Genomic DNA, 20,570 nt, shown 5'->3' with positions numbered 1-20,570 from the left:
TTATGTCTGTGTCAAATAATCTTTAAACGGGCTCGACATGTCGCCATTTGGTGTCTTGTTTATAACTGCTGCTTGTCCGAGTCATATCTTAAAATAAGTTTGAACAAAGTGATGGTTTTGTTGAGACGTTCCAATAATAGTCAAATTTTAATAAGAGGCGTCTAAGAGGCCGAATGCAGCTAATAATTTATTTATTCGCAAATATAAACAAATAAATGGGACAAATGACAACTGGGCTTAATTCATTAAGTTTATTACAAGCAAAAATAAGTTGTTGTTTTTTAAATTGAAATTAAAACTATATAAAAAATATTCGTGATCATGAACGTGAGATCGTATTGCTAAAACGTAGCTGACCTTGTTGTTCAATTATCCCCCGCTGTCAAAATCGGTGGAGGGATGAACATTTAAACGTTGTCCGTTCGTCCGTCAGTCCATAACCATACCTATAAATCTTTTGAACAAAGATTAATTTAACTTAAGCCATGTGCGTATAACCATTGGGCACTGATAAACATGTAAGCTATTGATCTAGTTCAGGTAAGTAACCCAAGAGTTATTTCCCTTCAATAAATGAAAAAGAGCTACAAATATCCGTCTGGAGCAATGACTATGTAACGTATCACATAAATGAATGAAACTGATGCCATGTGTGTATAACTATGGTGCCCTGGTGCATACACACGATTCATCTGAATCCGGTCATTAACACAAGAGTTATTGCCCTTTACATATATAAGAAAGCTGAAATTGGTTATCTAGGAGTTTTTACAATGTAACTAATTGACCGAAGCTAATTAACGTTTTATGTATATAACTCATGTGTCCTGAGTGCTGTGGTGCACGTTCAAGATTTGTCTTCATCGTGTCAGTAACTCGATAGCTGTTGCCGTTTAAAAAATACAAATGCTGGAAATTGTCCTTTCATTGTAGAAATGAAACAAATGTGTATAACTATGAAGTGGTGATGCACGCGTAGTTTTATCTTGATCGCGTCGTTATTACAAGAGAAATCACCTTTCAAGTAATGGAAAAAAGGCTTAAATGTGTTATTACTTTGCTACTAATTGTCATAAATTACTGAAACGTTTATATAGTGCGTAAAACTATAGTGACACATTGAATGCGCATGATTCGTATGTATTTTGGTGTCAGTATCACTAAAATTATTCCTTTAAGTAATTTGGCTATCCTCAGCTATGTAACTTAAGGACAACAATTAATAAAAACTCACATAACATGTGTATAACTATTTCTCGATGATCGATGCGCAAAAATCGTATTTATTGGGTCAATAACATTTGACTAATACTATAAAAAAACTCTCTAATTTGCCAATTAAAAGCGCTGTAATTTATGAAATTATTATGCTTGAATTTGTCTTTTTGAAGCGATAATTGTGGTTTGCTGAATATAACTTTTTGAAATATTAAATAACTCTGAGATATGAATAGTCAAATTTGCATTTTACATATGTAAATGTAGATAGGACAAACTAAGCATATGATCGAACATAGATGTTTAGCTCTTCGTGAATGTGGCTTTTACCTTGTGATACTGATTAAATATGATTTCTGCACAGATTTCAACAGTACACTTATGAATAGATTTTGACGATCTATCCGTTTCGCCGTTCGGCCCAATAATATTTATATATGTTGTAACTCAATTGAACACAAAGTGCTCAGGGTGAATTGTTCACATTGCCCATCATCCAGCGTCCGTCTCATTGCCCTCTTGTTTAAACAAATTGACCATTAATACAATAACAAATGCACGATGCGTTGCTACAGTTATAAGTTCATAACAAATTTCAGATCATCCCTGCATAGTTAGCGGTCAGAAGATACTTTTCATCGATCCTCATGAGAGAAATCCAGGAAAGGTCTGTGTCACTATGAAATTAAATAAACTACGAACATGGCGTCGACTTGACATAAACATTTGCCTTCGCGCTCTTGACGGTCTATTTGGGTTTGACAGTGATACTCTAGACAGCGGGCGATTCCCGGGTACCTTGTTTTGGTTTGGCCTAAGAACTGAACCAAACAAACTTTCTGAAAGCATATGCGATGAAAATCAAGTGGAACGACTTATGCAAGCATTTGTCGATGAATCAAAGAGAAGCTTACTCTTCCTAAAGACGATTTGCAGAGTGAAGATGTTTGCGAATACATCAAAAGAAAAATCACAACATGTGGCTCCCGATTCATCTCGAATTTTAAATCAAATGTACAAAGGCATTGGCACCCCATTCTGTCAAGTCAACATTGATAATGAAAAGGGGAACCTGCGACACCAAAGAAAAGAAATGTTGGCGGAAGTGTCTGAGATAGGAAGATCGATACCAGCTGAGTCTAAAATGTGGACTGAAACTGTCACAGTGCAGACGGAGATTTTTGGCAATTGCACTGTGTCAAAATGGTTTATGATTAGCTTTATGAAAGGAGGCGACGTGTCGGAACGATTTAGGACATTACTGGCCGATGAAGACATTTGCAATCCGCATTTAGTTGGACTCGCTTCTCCTATTGTGGAGAAGGGAGAGTACAATCGAAACAAAGGCCACGTATTTGTATATCAACCTCTACCGCAAGAGTCTAGCGCGGTGACCGGACTTCCTGTGCATGTGAATGCATTTTTCGTGCTAAGTCAGAATCGCAGGCATATACGATGGCCGGATACCGATAACGAAGTTGTGGACAAGAAAATTGAATGGAACTTGAAGTTGGTGTCTGAAATTCTACCACACGCATACGCAAGTTTGATAAAGGAGAATGTCCGGTACTGCAAAAACAACGGATGCAAGGCACACTTAGTTAAGGGTATCTGTAATTCAATACCCGATACCAATCTAGTTAATGAGAGATGGCTAAAACTGTGTACTGAGACACTGCGTTTGCTTTGGAAACAGCCGATACTAAGGACGCTAAATTTAAGTTGGATAGAACCAAAGAGTGCTGTGTATTTGTGCATGAACAAGGTCCCCAATGTTCCACAAAGAGTTTGGGAGCATGTTGTTTCAGTCTTCATGGCCGACAACCCTGCGCTTACCGACGTTAGCTATCATGTTGCGGATTCGTTTGAAGGAACTCACCCAGGAAAATTGTCATACTTAACACCTGCTCTTTTGCGCAACATCCTGTTAGCTTACGAAACCTACAAATCTCGAGACAATGAAGTAAAATTGAGCCTGCTCCACTTCCTTTCAGTTGACAATGATTTTACTCGATTCGAGTCTCTTGAACTTTTACCACTGGCCGATTCAACATTCACAAAATTCGAGAAAACAGCTTCTTCTGTTTACGTAGAGGATCAAGATACAACCAAACTGTTCAGTGACCAAAGCGAAAAGTTTCTCGATGTACAAGCCTTTGAACATCACAACACTTTGTTCAAAGACTTGGAAAAAACGGGTATGTGCAAGCGTTTGCAAGTTTGATAAGACATTCGCCTTTTTTTCTATTTCATTGGTTAGAATGAAGAAAAAGGATAGAAAAGAAAATGTTTAATAGGATACCGAACTTAACAGCATAATGTTTTAAAATATGACTTCTCCATATATTTAAATTATAATTAACAAATAATGATTCTACGTGTACCCGCTATAGTTGTTAGATTTGTTGTTTTGTTACTCCTTTCATATTAATACAATTATAATTATTATCATTATTATTATTTTTATTACGTAACCTTTTCACATATCTTCTGCAGGCCTTTTTCAACTAAAACACCTAGACACTACCGACGTCGTCAAGTTAATCTCTGAAGCACTGAACCTCTTTGACGTCCACGGCGTAGAAACTGTGCAGAATTCAGAAGTAGAATGTTGGATAAAGGACCTTTGGACCAAAATCATCTTGCCGAGATGGGGAAGCAACTTGTGTGCATTTGAAAACCTCCCAATTTTCCTGGCATGTCAGCGTGACGCAACTCTACGTTTGGTAAGTTTAAAAGACTTAATTATGATTGCCCCTGATATTGAAGACAAAAGAAAAGAAGAATGTATTGACCAATCATTTTGTTTATTTGGCGTTATCGTCATTTATAAGTTACCAGATTGGTGTAACGATGCTCGTATCAGAAGTTACGTTCTACCCAATACATCTCATGGCATTATGTCTGCCATGGAAAGTGTAAGTGTTGAGCGAACCCAAAAGTTTAATGAAGATTCGACAGATTGTCAAAAAGACTGTTTACGGGAATTTCTTTCTGAAGTATTCGAAAACAAAACCATATCAATTGATTGTCAGTCAATGTTGAAACGTTTGAACATTTTTATTAAGTCCGACCAAAAGAAACCGGAGCATACTTTAGCACAGTTTTCTAGCGACGTATATTTCATTGACAGTTTCCCTGTTGAATTTCCTATGCCTGTGTTATTGGCAAACTCAAAAGCTGAATTATGCCTTCTGAAAGCATTGAGAAAAAAAGCAAAAACAACGAAAGATATGATAGTGCTTGCACTGCAACAGAAGGAACACTACAGTACCGACGCTCTTCAGAAGCTAATGTTTTGGTTGCTGAATAATTCACTTTATATAGAAGACGACACAATCTTGATGCTATCTAAGCAAACGGCATTCCTGACGACAGATGAAAATATGACTTGTAAAGCATGCGAACTATTTGATCCCAGCGATGAGGTGCTCAAGAATATTTTCCTTGCAGAATCAGTGTTTCCTGTTTTCGAAGAAAACTTTAACAGTTGTACTTTAAGTAATTTGTTTCGGATCGGTTTAAAAAGAGCAACTGACATCAGGAAGGAAAACATACTAACGTCAATTGAACGGGTAGAATGTTTGGCCCTAGAAAACTTTGAAATGGCGAGGCGCAAGTCAAAGAGTCTTATGACGTTTTTGAATGAGCACATTGACTTAGTTCCAGTGAAAGAAAGCAAGTATAAACACTGGATAGTTGTAGATTTTAATGATGAAAGCTATCCGCAAAATATGCCGCTAAAATCTCGCGTATCCACCAATTTGGTGTCTCCTGATTCTATTGTATCCTCCAAATGGGTATATACTGTTGGGTCTGTCACTAACGTCTACAACTGCAAGGACTTGCCAGAGCTTGCCAACGTTTACAACTGGAACAACACTCCAAAATGTACGAAGGTTATTGACCATCTTTCCAACGTAATTAGTGTATTTCAGCCTCAGAACAAAACAGAGTGTTTAAAAATGATAACTGATATCTACAAACATTTGTCCGAGCTATCGATGGAAAATGATGATGTTTTCGATGAAATGAAGCAGAATTGGGACCAGACATTTAACAATGGCCTGGCGGCATGTGTATGGAATGGATCAGATTTTTCCCCAATTTCAAATATTTACATTGAGTCGCAGGAGGGTGATGTAAATTTGCATCATTACATGAGACTGTTACCAAGTGAAATGATGGATGTGAGTGAATTTTGCCTAAGACTTGGTTGCCAACCAAGGTTAGGGCTCGAAACTTATTTAAAGGTGTTAGCAGAAATCGATACTGATAGTGTGAACGGTACACTGAGAGGCCAAAGCGAGACTCTAAAGATAGCAATTGATATTTTGAATACCATTAATGAAAAATATTTCGAAGAGACTGATGACGATTCTGTCAGGGAACGATTGCTTTTTCCGATCGATACACCGGACCAAATCGTTTTGCAACCCGTCTCAAAATGTGCATTGGACGATCTCGGAAGTAACTTCGACGACAATCCCTTCAACGACGACGAAGATATTTATTTTATAAATCCGAAAGTTCCAGATTTAACGGCCAAAGCACTTGGGGTCCGATCGGCTATGCAACAGTTGCTGTCCTCAAGTGATGCATTTGAAGAGTGGGGACAAGAAGAACCTCTGACACGACGAATACATATGCTGTTACAAGAGGGCTACATCGAAGGCCTGGCAATAGCAAAGGAACTTTTGCAAAACGCTGACGATGCTGGTGCAAGCAAGCTGTTTATACTCTATGACCAACGGACGAATGACGACCTTAAGAGTAAGCTGTTAAGTCCGGAACTGAAACAGTTTCAAGGTCCAGCGCTATGGGCGTTCAATGATGCAGTTTTCAGCGAAAAGGATTTCAAAAATATAACGAAATTGGGTGGAGCTACTAAAGAAACAGATGCGTCTAAAATTGGAAAATTTGGACTTGGGTTTTGTTCAGTGTATAATGTCACAGATGTGCCAAGCTTTGTTTCTAGAGACAGTTTCGTCATGTTTGATCCTCATATGACACACCTGAGTAAAGCCTTGCCTGGTAAAAACCCAGAAATAAGAATAAACTTTCAAAATGAAAGAAACAAGCGAACACTACAGAGGTTAAAACATCAGTTTCAGGTGTTCGATGATATTTTTGGTTGCAACCTTACGGGTGCTAGTAACCCGTTCTTCAACGGAACGTTGTTTCGCTTACCTCTTAGAGTAAGAGGGAGTGAAATTAGTGATAAGATCTACTTTAAAGAAAACATAACAGAGCTGCTCGGGATAGTGATACAAATGGCACCCAACATGTTCCTCTTCAACCAGAATGTAAATGAACTAAAGATATTTCATCTAAATCAATCTGAAACACCAGGTGAAATGAAATTGGTGTACGAATTACAAAAGGATCAAGCTTGCCTGATTCCAAAATCACTTGGAAATATTGGTTTTGTTCAGGAAACAATTAGACGAAAGCAGAACAACGATCTCAAGTCTAATCCACTGAGAGCAATGCAGAAAATTTCCGTTTCATATCAGTCCCACAAGAATATACCAATTGGTACTCGAAACCATACAGCAGATAAAGAATGGTTCGTGTCGTGAGCAACTGGTATTAATCAAGCTACACTAGATTTCGCGTGCAATGACGATGGTGCATTACCTCTTGGTTCAGTTGCAGTTGAATGTGCAAAATGTATTGATGGAGTCCTGAAATGCTTCCCAATTACTGTGTCAAATGATTCTTATAAGGATCCTCAAGGAAAGTATTTCTTCTTTTTGCCACTTCCAATTGCAAATAAACTTTTCTTTCACATAAACGGCCAATTCACGGTTACATCAAATAGAAGACATTTAAGGACAGTAACAGAAGATGACACAAACAAATCTCAAGCTAATTGGAACGAGTACCTCATGTCAGATATCATTGTGGAAGCACTCGTTTATTTATTTGAAAATAGCCATTTCCAAACACCGAATGAATTCCGGTTTTGGCCTGCTACAACAGAACACGATGAATTTGAAAAACACTTGGTGAGTTCTTTCTACAACAAAATTTCAAAAGAAGACAACAGAGTTTTCTGGGACAAAGGAAGTACATATTCGTTTTCACAAATTGTGCTCATTGACCCGGAACTGCATAGTATTGAAGAGGATGCCGTGGGAAACGTAGCGTTTGAAATGCTTCAGACACTGCTTAATCAACAAATATTGATTTCCTTACCAACAAATGTGCATATGGCCTTTGAAACAAGTGTTGGTGAGATCGTAAAAAGAAAGACTATAAGAATAGTGCAGTTTTTTATCAAATATTTCTTGCCAAACCTTACACTTTTCGGTGGAAATCCTGATATAGAGAGAAAAAGAGATTCTGTGACACGATTTATGTTAAATATGGTTTCATCGTCAACTGAGGTCCGAAACAACGTCTGCAAAACTGCGTGTATTCCAACAGAACCACATACATCCCTTAAGTTACCATCAGACCTTGTTTACAAACAGTCCAAGATTGCTGTGTTGTTTGACGTAGATGATGAGAGATTCCCATGTGAGCCTTTTCATGAAATATTGACGGAACTCGGAATGATGAGCAATACAATGCCCGATGAAATATTGATCGAGAGAGTGAGATCGGTGTGTTTAAAGAAGTGCTCACAGTGTGCATATGAAAGATGTTTTCATTTAATGGAATATCTTGAAGACAATGCCGGAGGTGATACCTGTATAGAACAAATGCAGGCAATACCTTTCCTTCCAGTAATGCAAGCACCAGATGATTGGAAATTTCCCTGGCATGGAAGTTCTTTAAACGCTGTTGGACATTTATGTGAAAAGCATACGCATACAAAACAATCTTTTGTATTTTTAAAACCAACTGAATTGTTCATAAGTGACAATTTAAATCTTGTGGGATGCCATTCCTTCGTTGTTGAGCAGAATTTATGGAAGCGTGTTTGCAATGAACTTAAAACTAAGCTTGAGTTAAAGAGAGTAAAACCCAACGATATAAGTATTGTTGTTGACCAGTTACGGATCATGTCGAAATCGAATGCGTTTGATGTCACAGAGCTGGGAGTTAAACCGCTTTTGAATGTTTACAGTTTTTTAGAGAATTACTTCGAAGAAAACACCCATGATCCCGGTTCTATTGCAGAGTCACTTAGAACAATGTCCATCGTGATGATCGAAAATAAGTTTGTTTCGATTAAAGATGTTGCTAAGTGCCATTCTGTGGACTGCAAGCCTTACCTGTATGGTTTAAACGATTCTCCTATCAGCAGATATTGTCATTTGTGCGATTGGTTGCAAATCAAAGACACATTTAGCGAAGATGATGTTGTAAGCGTACTGCGTGCTCTTCAAAACAAACACAATGGGGTTGCTTTAAAAGACCAAGATCTTGGACTCGTCAGGCGTCTTTTGGAATGTCTTTATATTGTGCTTAAAGTCTCCGATCGGGATTGGCAAGATTTCGAGGTTAAGGATGAACAGATTTTCCTGCCAGATATTGATAAAATTCTGAGGTCAAGTAGAGAGTTGTGTTTTGACGAGTTTAATTCGACAGATATTAGTGATGAAGATTTTTTCTACGTTCATACAGACATTCCAGAAACACACGCAAAATTATTTGGCGTTAGATCCATTAAACAACAGATTTTGTCTGAAACAGACGCATTTGAGGATTGGGGACAGGAGGAACCACTCACTAGACGCCTTAAAGTCTTGCTGGAAGAGGGATATGTCGATGGGTTTTCTGTTGCAAAAGAACTCCTCCAAAATGCTGACGATGCAGGGGCTTCGAAATTGTACTTTTTATATGACGAAAGGACAAATGAATCCAAACGTTCATCTTTGCTTTGTGAAGAAATGAAAAGTGCTCATGGGCCTGCATTGTGGGTCTACAACGACGCAGAATTTTCTGATGAAGATTTTGTAAACATTACAAAACTAAACGGCGGTACAAAAGAACAGGATACTAGAAAAATAGGGAAATTTGGGCTAGGGTTTTGCTCTGTTTACAATATCACGGACTTGCCTAGTTTCGTGTCTCGACACAACTATGTAGTATTTGATCCGCACATGCGATACATTCATTCAATTATAACAGGCAAAAGCCCAGGACTGAGAATAGACTTTTCAAAACCTAAGAATGCACGTGTAATGTCTCGAATGAGAAACCAGTTTGAAATATTTGACGATATATTTGGGTGCAACATAACAAGGCTGGGATCTCCCTTTTTTAAAGGTACTTTATTTCGATTACCTCTACGCTTACATGCGAGTGAAATATCTCAGCAAGTGTATGGAAGAGACGAGGTGATATCCCTCTTTCATAAGATAAAAGAAATGGCACCATTGATGTTCATTTTCAATCAAAATGTTAAGGAATTCAAGTTGTATCATATGAAAAAGGGTGACTGTGTTGATTACCGAGAGGTTTTTTCAATACAAAAACAGTCCCTGATCATATCGGCAAATCCAAGCTTAAACACAAACGTCGTTGAAGAGGCTTCAAGAATGAAGGAAGATCTTGAACTTGAAACATCATCACTAAGGGTATTAGAAAATGTTCGCATTGAATCAACGACTCTCGAAGATGAGCAAATTAAATTTTCCTCAAGTGAAAACTGTTATAATTGGAGTGTGTCCTGGGCGACGGGAAATAGCAAGGCGACGTTAGATATGACGACGAAAGAAAGAGGATGCCTTCCAGTTGGTGCGACGGCAATACCAATTGATAACAGGTTAATAGTTGAAAATTCGACTTTAGCAGAAATAAATACACAGGAATATAAATCTTTGGAAATTGGGCAGTACTTCTTCTTCCTTCCACTACCAATCGTGAGCCCATACAAATTCCATATAAACGCACAGTTTAGTGTAACATCAGACCGGCGACATTTTAGAACGTCAACTCAAGATGATATTGGAATATCATCTGCAGTAGGGAAATGGAACACATGTCTCATGTCAGATGTTGTAGTACGAGCATTGTTATTTCATCTGGAGGGCTTTGGTAAGGCGGCTTATCATTTATGGCCAACGGACAGCAAAAGCGACCTTGAAACTGCGTTTTCTGATTCATTTTACCGAGATGTAATTGAAGGGGAGCAGGATTTTAAAGTATTTGAAAACGATGAAAGGCTTCTAGCTTTTTCGGAAGTTATCTTTTTGGATCCTACGATTCGAAACAACAGTCCGGTTGGACAAATAGTATTTGAGTTTCTTTCAGACATATGCACGGAAAATGTTTTAGTCGATATCCCTGAGCGGATTTATGATATTTTGGTTAAAACAAATGCGAACGTTGTCGAGAAGAAAACAATTTCTTATAAAACATTTGTTACAAAGTACTTTTTACCAAAGATCGACGCATTTAAAGACAGTGGTAAAAGGAATTCTGTCATGTTTTTTGTCCTGGGAAAAGAAATTGAGGATGATATAAGAAGGTCCATAATGGCTACGCCATGTATACCTGTCAAACCTAAAGGTGTATTAAAACGACCATCTGAAATAGTGGATCCTTCAAAGCATTCATCATTGAGTTCATTATTTGAGGAGATCGACGAAAGGTTTCCAACTGATCCGTATTCAACATTCGCCTGCATTGAAAAATTAGTAACTCTGGGTATGATGCAATCTACTTTACCTCTCGACTTGATACTAGACCGGGCGAAGTCGGTCTTAGTGAAATGTGATATTTGTGATGTGTGCGCACATGAGCGTTCTGAAAATATTTTACAATATCTTGAAAACACAGCACTCAACTCTGAGGACTCTAATTCACTTACCAACGAGTTGAAACACATTCCTTTTGTCACCGCCTTACCCAGACCAGAATACTGGGAATTCAGCTGGTTTACATACAATTCTGAAACAGAGAGTGAGACAACATGCGAAAAGCATGATTGCGAAAATGCAAATAAAATGGCTTACGAGTTCTACAAACCTGAAGGTATGTTCGAACATGAGTCAAAACATCTTTTGGGGTGCCATTCCAAAATAATGGAAAGAAGATGCAAGATACATTTGAGAAAAATATTGGGCATTGTTTGTCCAGACGAGGATATTGAAATTGGTGATTTCATTCATTTACTTATAAAACAATTGGAGACAATGCAGAAATCTTACCATCATAATCCGTCAAATTTTAAGATTGGAAGTTGCGTAAGTGATGTGTACCGCTGCTTGGATAAGTGTCTTCGTCGCATAAAAGAGAGTCGAAACCTGACTGATGTAAAGGCGTTACGCTCAATGCCGATTATATTTGTTGGTGACCGTTTCATTGCCTCTACAGCTGTTGCAAGACACCTTCATTCAGAATGTAAACCTTATCTCTACAAACTGGATGACAGCATAATTTGGATATATTCAGACCTGTGTGCCGTCTTAGACATTAAAGACCGTTTTTTACCCGAATTTCTAGTACACATTTTGAATCAATTTTTCGAAGCCAAAAAAAGAGAACAACTAACTGACGCCGAACTTGCTCTGTGTAAGAATCTTTTAGAGGTTCTTACATATGAAATAAAACACACGAAAGGTAATGAGATACCCACTGAAGTTCTTGAAAAGCAAATATATCTGCCGGATTACGACAAGATGCTTTGCCTTTCTATTGAATTGTGCTTTAATGACTTTGATGCAATTCCCAAAAGTGATAACATGAGATACGTTCACGAAGGTATTTCGAAAGAGGTGTGTAAAACAGTTGGTGTAAAGAAGAAGAAGGTGGTGCATTTAATTGAAAACTCGGAGGATATTGAGGATTTTTACCAAGCAGAACCATTACTTACCCGGATAAAAAGTCTGATCGAAGGATATCCTTTAGACAGTGGAGTGTTAAAAGAATTGTTACAAAACGCAGATGATGCACATGCAACAGAGATTTGTTTCATTTTAGACAAAGATACCTACTCAGACAAAAATCTGTTTTCAAAATCCATGAAACCTCTTCAAAACCCTGCTCTCTGTGTGTATAATAACATGCCTTTCACGCAAAATGATTTGATTGGTATTCAAAGACTGGGACAGGGAAGTAAAGATGATGATCCTTCGAAGATTGGCAGATACGGTGTTGGTTTTAATTCTGTCTATAATATAACTGATGCACCATCCTTTTTGACGAAAGGAAACGTTGTCCCAAATAAGGAAACGCTTTGCTTTTTCGACCCTCTTGCTAAGTATATCCCAGATGTATCAATACGAAAACCTGGGAAACGAATAAAGAATGTACAATCGTTTCGTCGTCCTCATAAAGCAGTTTTTGATGGCTACCACGAAGACCTATTCATCGCAGATACGGGAACAATGTTTCGATTTCCATTGCGATTTGAACCCTCTGATATTAAGGACGAACCAACTAGCGTTTCAGATATCGAGTCGTTATTAGAAGAATTCCAAAAAGATCTCAAAACGGTTCTTCTGTTCCTTAGGAACATACAGAAAATAACTATCGGGGAAATCAAAGGTGGTAAATTTCAGGAAACATGTAAAGTACAAGTAGTAATTGATAAAGAAGCTAAAGCTGCAAGAGATTCATTCACAAATAAATACAACAATCTGTGTCATGTGTATGAGGAAAATACAAACGTTGCGATTGATACAGAACAGTATTTAGTATCGTATAACATGATTATTGATGTCACTACTTCCTTTTACTCGGACAGAAAGACTTACATTATTTCACAAGCCTTAGGGTTTAAAACGAAACCAGATGAATCCTTAAGAAAAAAAATGATACAACGTCATATAAAAATGATTCCTGTTGCAGCCGTTGCGTACAATCTTCAAGAAAGTGTAGACCCGCATAGTAATGTTCACTGTTTTCTTCCTTTACCAGTTTCTTCTGGACTACCAGTATACGTGCATGGTTATTTTGCACTTGATCATGAAAATCGACGCTCATTGTGGCATGACAAGAACGACGAGACGTGCCACAAAACTATGTGGAACTCACAAATTATAAAGAACGTGTTATGCCAAGCTTATGTGAACCTTTTCTGCGTTGTTCGTCAACTTCGTTCGGTGAAAATGACTGGTTTTCACGACGACGGATTGATTGATCGTACTGTAAATTCTGTAATGACAGTTTTGCCACGCACCAAAGACGTTCAGCAGTATTGGAAACTCCTTACAAAGTCGGTATACCAAGAATTTGTCTTTCGAGATGAACCGTTTTTACCCTGCTGTATGAAGAAGGTTCAGTATGAGACAATAGTGCGTTTGATAAGCAGGAAGTTCATCATCACTTCTCTTTCTTGGCTTAGTTTAAAACACCCAGCAGACCATTTTCCAACTTACAATAGTGTAGAATCCGAAGATCATGCAAAGTTCTCAGAATCTATAATTAATAACATATTAAGAAAAGTTGGAATGAGAATTGTATATATAGACAAAGCTGTTCAAGAATCGATGCAAGAAGCGGGCGTTCCTTTACTTGATCTTACTCCAAGACTTGTAGTGGACTTCCTGTGTTCACATGATGCAGCTTTGATAGGTGGCTGTTCCATTAAAACAAATGTTGATGTATCACTTTCATCTCTGGAGTCTTTAGAGAACATAAATCGATTGCTTGGTTTTATTTTCAAAGAACCTGAATACCTTCTCAATAAGTTTGTAAAGCTCCCGTTGATACTTTGTCAGGATAACGTTGTGCGTTGTCTGAACATGGATTGCTTATTTGTCACAAACTTCACTGACTTTTTCCCGAAAGAACGAAACGTTTTTCTTCACAAGAGAGTTTTTGCCAAACACAGGCAACAATTTGAAAAGTTAGCCAAACACGGTTCGCTTAACTTGAAAGTGTTCACTATGGAAGACTTCAGTAAACTTGCCTATAGTTCAGATATAGTTCGGACTATTATTGGAGAATATATTTCATGGGACACAGCGAAACTTTCTGAGGATTGGATATCGACGTTTTGGCAGTTCTTTACAACATGTGTCACCTCTTTTGAAAGTAAAGAAGATGAATCTGACGTGAAAAAAGAAACAAAATCTAACTATCAAAAGGAAACTTCTGCGGTATTGAATTATATTCAAGATTTTGCCCTAGTACCAGTAATACACGCTAAAGAAAACAAACTGTGTCCACCAAAGTTGTTGCACACCCTAATTGATATTAAAACGTTTTCTTTAGAGACTCAAAATGTGCTACAAAAGCTAGACATCCCAGTCCCACATGACGTTTTATGGTGCAACGCAACTGCTTCCATTTCGACTGCATTAAAAGATCTTTTAGGGTTTAGCATACCTGCTTTTGCCCACCCAGATACTGTTATTGAGTGTCTTTTTTATCACAAGCAACTTTTATTTATGCCGCAGTTTTCAAATGAGGATGCCGAAAATTTACTTAGATATTTTAATGACAATTTACAAGTCGGTAGGGGAAACTTGGACAAACTGAAATCATTGCGAATATTTGTGTCATATTCTGGAGAAATATCTGCTATGAGTGAAAGTAAAATGGCTTGTATTGTTTCTCCGTCAATGCCAACATGTGGAATCAAAGAAATCATGAAAGAAAACCGTGTCCTGCTTATACAAAAGGACGACAGTTTGAGTAGGTTGATGAATATGTTACAACTGGTGGAAGAGAATGTCTTTGACATCTATGTACGTTTCATTTTGCCGATGCATAATGTAATGTCGTGTGACGATTTCTATTCTCATGTGTTGTATTTAGCAGAAATAATAAATCAAGATAAAAAACTACAAACACCGAATGATCGCAATATTATTGAGTTACTCAAAAGAACTGCCTTTATAGTTACACTGGATGGACGCAAAAAAGTGAACGAGTTATTCGATAAAGGTCACATAGTGTTCAGTGAACTGTGTAAGGAATCTGACTTTTTACCGCCACGTTTGAGAAAGGATGGATCCGTTTCGGCATTGATGAACACATTGGGTTTAATCACAGAGCTGACAATCGACTTATTCGAAAGGTTTGGCCACCAAATAGCTGACTCCATCAATGGGAATTCTATTCCAATGGAGACACGGACGCAATCATATCTACTTCTGAACCACTTATTTCAGATGTCTGACGACTTCTTCAATAGAAATCAGTTTCAAACACTTTCAAAAATTCCATTTATTATACCTTACCGAGCCAGTGAGAGGCTTTGTCGAATTGCGGCATGTGGAATTCATGAAGAATTAGCGCCAATTAACGGAACAGTAGTTCGTCAAAAGAAATACATATGCTGGTCGACCTCGCAGATAATTCCAATTAAAGTACATAGAGAGGTTGTTCGGTCGAAATTGCACATCTTGTCAATGCCATCGACTGATCACTGGATAGAACACTGCAAACGTGTTGGAAATACTTTACACAGGAGTTTAAGTCACTGTCCTAATGCTGTTGAGCGTAGACTTGTTACAAAAGTAATGGAAGAAATTTATAGATCAGCGGAGTATTACCATTCAAACTGCGATCTCAAGGCTATCTTCAAAGACACACCACTTATACATTTCCCAGAAAAGAACATGATTGTACCCGCCAGCAATATTGTTCTTGACTGTACAGCTTTCGATGAAATTATTCCATATGTAATGGGAGCGCCAGCATTTTATGGCAAACACTTCCAGGCCTTCGTAAAGTTAGGTGCACATGAGACTACTTTAGTCCATTGTTATTCAGCAGTTCTTTCTGAAATGAGACATGACGAAGAGCTTCTGCCTCTAGAATTATCAGCTGCTAAACGTGCCATGTCCAAATTGATTGATGTGCTTAAACGTCAGCCAAGTGGAAAGCCTGTGGATATAAAGCGGTTGTCATTGTTATGTACTGATAAAATTATCAGAAAATCAAACAAGACAATTGTCATCGACAACAGCTATTACGAAATAAGGCTAAAACGTGCCAAGTTTTCTTATCCGTGTGTATACGGAATGGACATGAATGATGATACAACTTTATGCGAGTGCATAGAAAAACTCCCGTCATCGTTAAGGCCGCATTTACTATCTGAGATGGTAATAGAAGACATTGATTTATCAAGAAGGGTGCCCAATTCTGACACACGTGTCACCGAAATACAGCAGTATCTGCATTCACAATTATTCCAGAATGCCATCCTGAGGTTAGCCAGACATGGTTATTTAAGACAGTTCAAAAAAGAGTGGCCAGATGTTGTAAAGGCTACAATTGTGAGCGAACTTCAAAATCTGCGAGTAGTGTCTGTAAGAGGAATATTCACAATCATCAAAATGTACTCTATTGAAACTGGAACTAAATGTAGTTTACGAATGGTACCACACACACAACGTTCCAAATACGTACATATGCAAAACAATACCGGTTGTACAGAAATGTTTGTTGAGGTTTTGCAACGGCCTATTTGGAAGGAGAAACTCCACGACGAATTATTTAAATTCTTTAGCAAAATAACTAAGCGGTCAATTAACGAAGATCTGCGTTACTTATTGGTGAATCTTTTAAGATCTTCAAACACACGAGAGGAAGTTAATGAACTATTTGAAATATCCGACATTATACCTTACGATTCTGAGTTAGAAGAGGACTCATTATGTCCAACACCAGGAACATACGTTCCGAAACATCTGCATCGACATTTAGATAATGATTATGGGGTTATTCAAGAGTATGAATTCAATTTCATTGCCTACTTGGTTGATGACCCAGCTCTCAAAGACAATGACGCAGACGATTGTTCACCGACCTATATGTTTGTTCGAGTTACGAGGCGAATACCAGACACCGAAAGAGAGCCTCTTCTAATGCAAGAATATGAAATCGACTGCGGAGAAAGCGAGTACGTTACAGTAAAGGCATATCTTCTGTACAAATTTGTCCGAAAGGAAGCTGTTAACATGTCTGGTGAAAGAGATGTAGTAATATATGATAGAGAATCCAACAAAGAGGAAACATCATTTGTACAAGAACATTCATTGAAAGAAATCTGTAGTGAAATCAGACTAGAACTTATTGATGCCTGGCAGAGAAATAAAATCGATCGACGGCACATTGTATTACGTTTGAAGCTGAAATGGCACCCAGACAAAAATCCAGACAAAATACAGTTGACAACAAAGGCGTTTCAGTATTTAGAACACTGTATTCGAATACTTGAAAGAGGTGAACATGTTCCAGAATATGAAGGCGACGATGAAGACTTCGTGGATGGGGGTCGAGATTCCGGCGGATCTTCGTCCTGGTGGGAGCGATCCTGGAGAAGGCGCAGAGAAAGTTACGCTGACGAAGATTGGTTTCCACGGGGAAGGAGAGCGGGAGGCGGCGGAGGAGGAAGGGGATATTCAGGTGATGGAACGCACGGCGATCCATTTGAAGAGTTCTTTTCTAGGGAGGAAAGAGAACCATATCACTTTTATAGCGAGGCTATTCGGTGGCAGGAGCAGGCTGATTCAGATCTTCGAGAAGCAGGTAGAAGTATACAAGACTTGGAAGTTGCAAACAACTGGATCTGCTATAAAGCACACCAGGTAAGATCGTTTATATAGCTTTTAAATCTTAAATTTTACTTACCTATAATCTTTTTGAATACGTCAAATATCAATTCGGTAATGTTTGATGAATTACCATTGCATTTAAACGTCGTTATACCATGTAGTGCTATATAAAGGAGTATCCAGTAACAGTAATAAATGTTTTCATGTTTTTGCATTCCTAGGCGGCTGAAAAATCGCTGAAGGCAGCCTGGTACGCCAAGGACGCAAACAAAATTGGCATTATCAAAAACAGTCATGATTTGGATTGCATCGCCCTTGGTATGTTCAATTGGTTTAAAATATTTGACCAAAAATTAGCCATTGATGCGAAATAGTTTGAAGACATGTGGTTCTAACACAATGTAACCTATAGTTTACATTTTACAGCATTATTTTCTACTTTGATATGATTGATACTACTTATTGCAGTGTTAATTAGAGAGTGTTCACAAGCAGGAATCAATGATGCTGTTTCATCTTAATATATTCTAATTCTTGTTAAGTCGTACTAATTTTAACGTTTTATTGTCTTGATGGGTATCACGTTACTGTACTTAAACATCCTGTCATGTTTTACGTTTTATATATTATCTCATTTTCTATTTTAGGTCTTGATAATGAATTGGAGTCGCTCGCCAGACAAATTACAAGCATTTCTGGTCATCATACGCGCATGCGTTACCCAGATACCATGTATGGTACAATTCCTGCGCATGCGTATACACGATCAAATGCAGACATGATGACTTCTTTATCAAGATCTTTAATTGCACATGTGCAAAGTAGTTATCTGAGGTAAAAACACTGAGTTGTTGAGATGATAGACACAACTGTGATGTTGAATTGTTAATTTACTTTTTTGCATTATTTGTAACCTGCTTATAAGGAAAACTATAATTGATGTATTGACTCGAATATTGTTAAATTGTTATTCATGTATTACTGGTTTAGTTGCTCATTCGTAGTTTAGGTTATAAACATGTATTTGCCAGTTTCTAAGTAAGACTATGTATATATATATATATATTAATAAGAAAAATAATATGATTTTGCAAAATATATTTTAAAGGTCTTTGTATTGTTACTCGCCAGTGTACATAACGGAGCAGATATAACCTGTCAGGTTTAATAAACCGATATGAGTTTTTCAGCTTAAATTTGCATTGTTTTATTTGATGATGTATTTACTTTTTATACATTTCGTTAGGTGCCATAGCTTTAACTGTATTCGTATGAGAGTCTAATGGTAAAAATTGTATTACTATATGACTGTATGTTTCCAACAATTTTCCGTCTGCTTATTGTTCAGTGACTTATGTAGATTGTTTGCTTGTTAATGTGGCCCTTTCAATGCAAATATGTTAATATTTCCCTTGCCGATATGTGTCATGTTGTAAGCCGCATGCAAATAGATAAACATTTGTTTTTGCATTTGTGATATACGATTAATTTTAGTGTAATTCGATAATTACTTTAAGTAAATTAATGTTTTCGTGATACATACATTATGTCATCGAAATCAAAATCAGTTGTTGACATTTTTTGAACAGAATATTCTTTAATTTTAATCCAATCCTTTGTTCAAGTTAAAAGTCCAAACATCTTACTATTTGAACGAGGTAAGCAAACTATGAAACTAGAAATCATTAGCTTTAAAGCTTTCTTGTATCAACACATTATATTTTATCATAGTGCAAGTGATATACAAACATATAATTCACGTAGTGATAAATTTATGTTATTTTCAATTGATTAGCAATTTATACACTGTTTTAACTTATTGAACTGTATACTTATTTTTGTATATATTTGTACTATTTGATTGACAAATAGTGCACGAATTTATCTGAACACTTACATTTGTTATATTTAATTGCATATATTTACAATGTTTATATTATGTACTGTTGTATGTTCATGATTGTAGAAATTACTTTCTTACTTCATTGCAAACTATATTTTGATTATTCTGTAATGGAAAGTTTCACAATGTTATATGTAAATAGGGTCTTAATGTGTTAGTAGAATAATACAATCAGCAAAAGTTTCACAATGCTATCAGTATATAACGTTTTAATGTGTCCATATGATAATACTTCAGTGAAATGTTTCACAATGCTATCAGTATGTGCCCATATGATAATACTTCAGTGAAATGTTTCACAATGCTATCAGTATGTGCCCATATGATAAAGATAATACTTTAGTGAAATGTTTCACAATGCTATCAGTATGTGCCCATATGATAATACTTTAGTGAAATGTTTCACAATGCTATCAGTATGTGTCCATATGATAATATTTTAGTGAAAAGGTTAACAATTATTTCTGTATATTTTGTCTTAATGTGTTAGTAAAAAAATACAATAATGAAAGATTTCGTAATGCTATCTGTAAATAGTAAATTAATGAGTTAATAGGATAATGTAAGAATCAAGAGTTTTCACATTGATATCTGTATATAGTGTCTTAATCTGTTAATATAATTATACTATAAGGACATATTTCACAACGATGTATATAACATTGGTTGCGTTTGAGTTTAAAGTACAGTTTATTAAACAGTATTTGTCCCATGATACATAATTAGTTAAAGTGATTTTCTATGAGTTTTTATACTATTTGAAACCTATGTAATGTGTGTTATTGTTTAATTAGGAATGTCCATTCATAATACATGTATGAATGATGGTGTACAATAAGTTCAAATCATGCATGTTTCCTATTGTTTTTCAAGCTGCTTTTTATCTTATTGGTCTTAACAAGCTAGTGTTATTAAGGTGGTATTAATTTCCGACGTTTTAATTAAAACAATATGTTTCTGTGTTGTAAATTACAACCAATGATTAAATATCTTGTTTTCGTGTTAGGCTGGACCGCATTCTGTTTTTTTCTGTA

At 36.8% G+C, this 20,570-nt stretch overlaps 2 protein-coding genes across 2 annotated transcripts in view; both read left to right on the top strand.

Annotated features, from left to right (window-relative positions):
* LOC128246593 (sacsin-like) overlaps positions 1-6,808 on the top strand; it is a 41,530-nt gene extending 34,722 nt beyond the window's left edge. The window contains exons 6-7 of the mRNA XM_052964859.1: positions 1,818-3,416; positions 3,715-6,808. Coding sequence (XP_052820819.1) covers positions 1,818-3,416; positions 3,715-6,800 — 4,685 coding nt within the window. The 3' untranslated portion in view covers positions 6,801-6,808. The remainder of the gene's footprint in view (positions 1-1,817; positions 3,417-3,714) is intronic.
* A 301-nt stretch (positions 6,809-7,109) lies between these two features.
* Positions 7,110-20,570, top strand: part of LOC128246591 (sacsin-like) — a 15,967-nt gene continuing 2,506 nt past the window's right edge. Inside the window, exons 1-3 of the mRNA XM_052964858.1 lie at positions 7,110-17,666; positions 17,855-17,951; positions 18,281-20,570. The exon at positions 18,281-20,570 is cut by the window's right edge and continues 2,506 nt beyond it. Coding sequence (XP_052820818.1) covers positions 7,110-17,666; positions 17,855-17,951; positions 18,281-18,471 — 10,845 coding nt within the window. The 3' untranslated portion in view covers positions 18,472-20,570. The remainder of the gene's footprint in view (positions 17,667-17,854; positions 17,952-18,280) is intronic.

The sequence above is a fragment of the Mya arenaria genome, chromosome 9, assembly GCF_026914265.1.
Source record: "Mya arenaria isolate MELC-2E11 chromosome 9, ASM2691426v1".
NCBI lineage: Eukaryota > Metazoa > Mollusca > Bivalvia > Myida > Myidae > Mya > Mya arenaria.
This window is presented reverse-complemented; position numbering and strand designations above follow the sequence as displayed.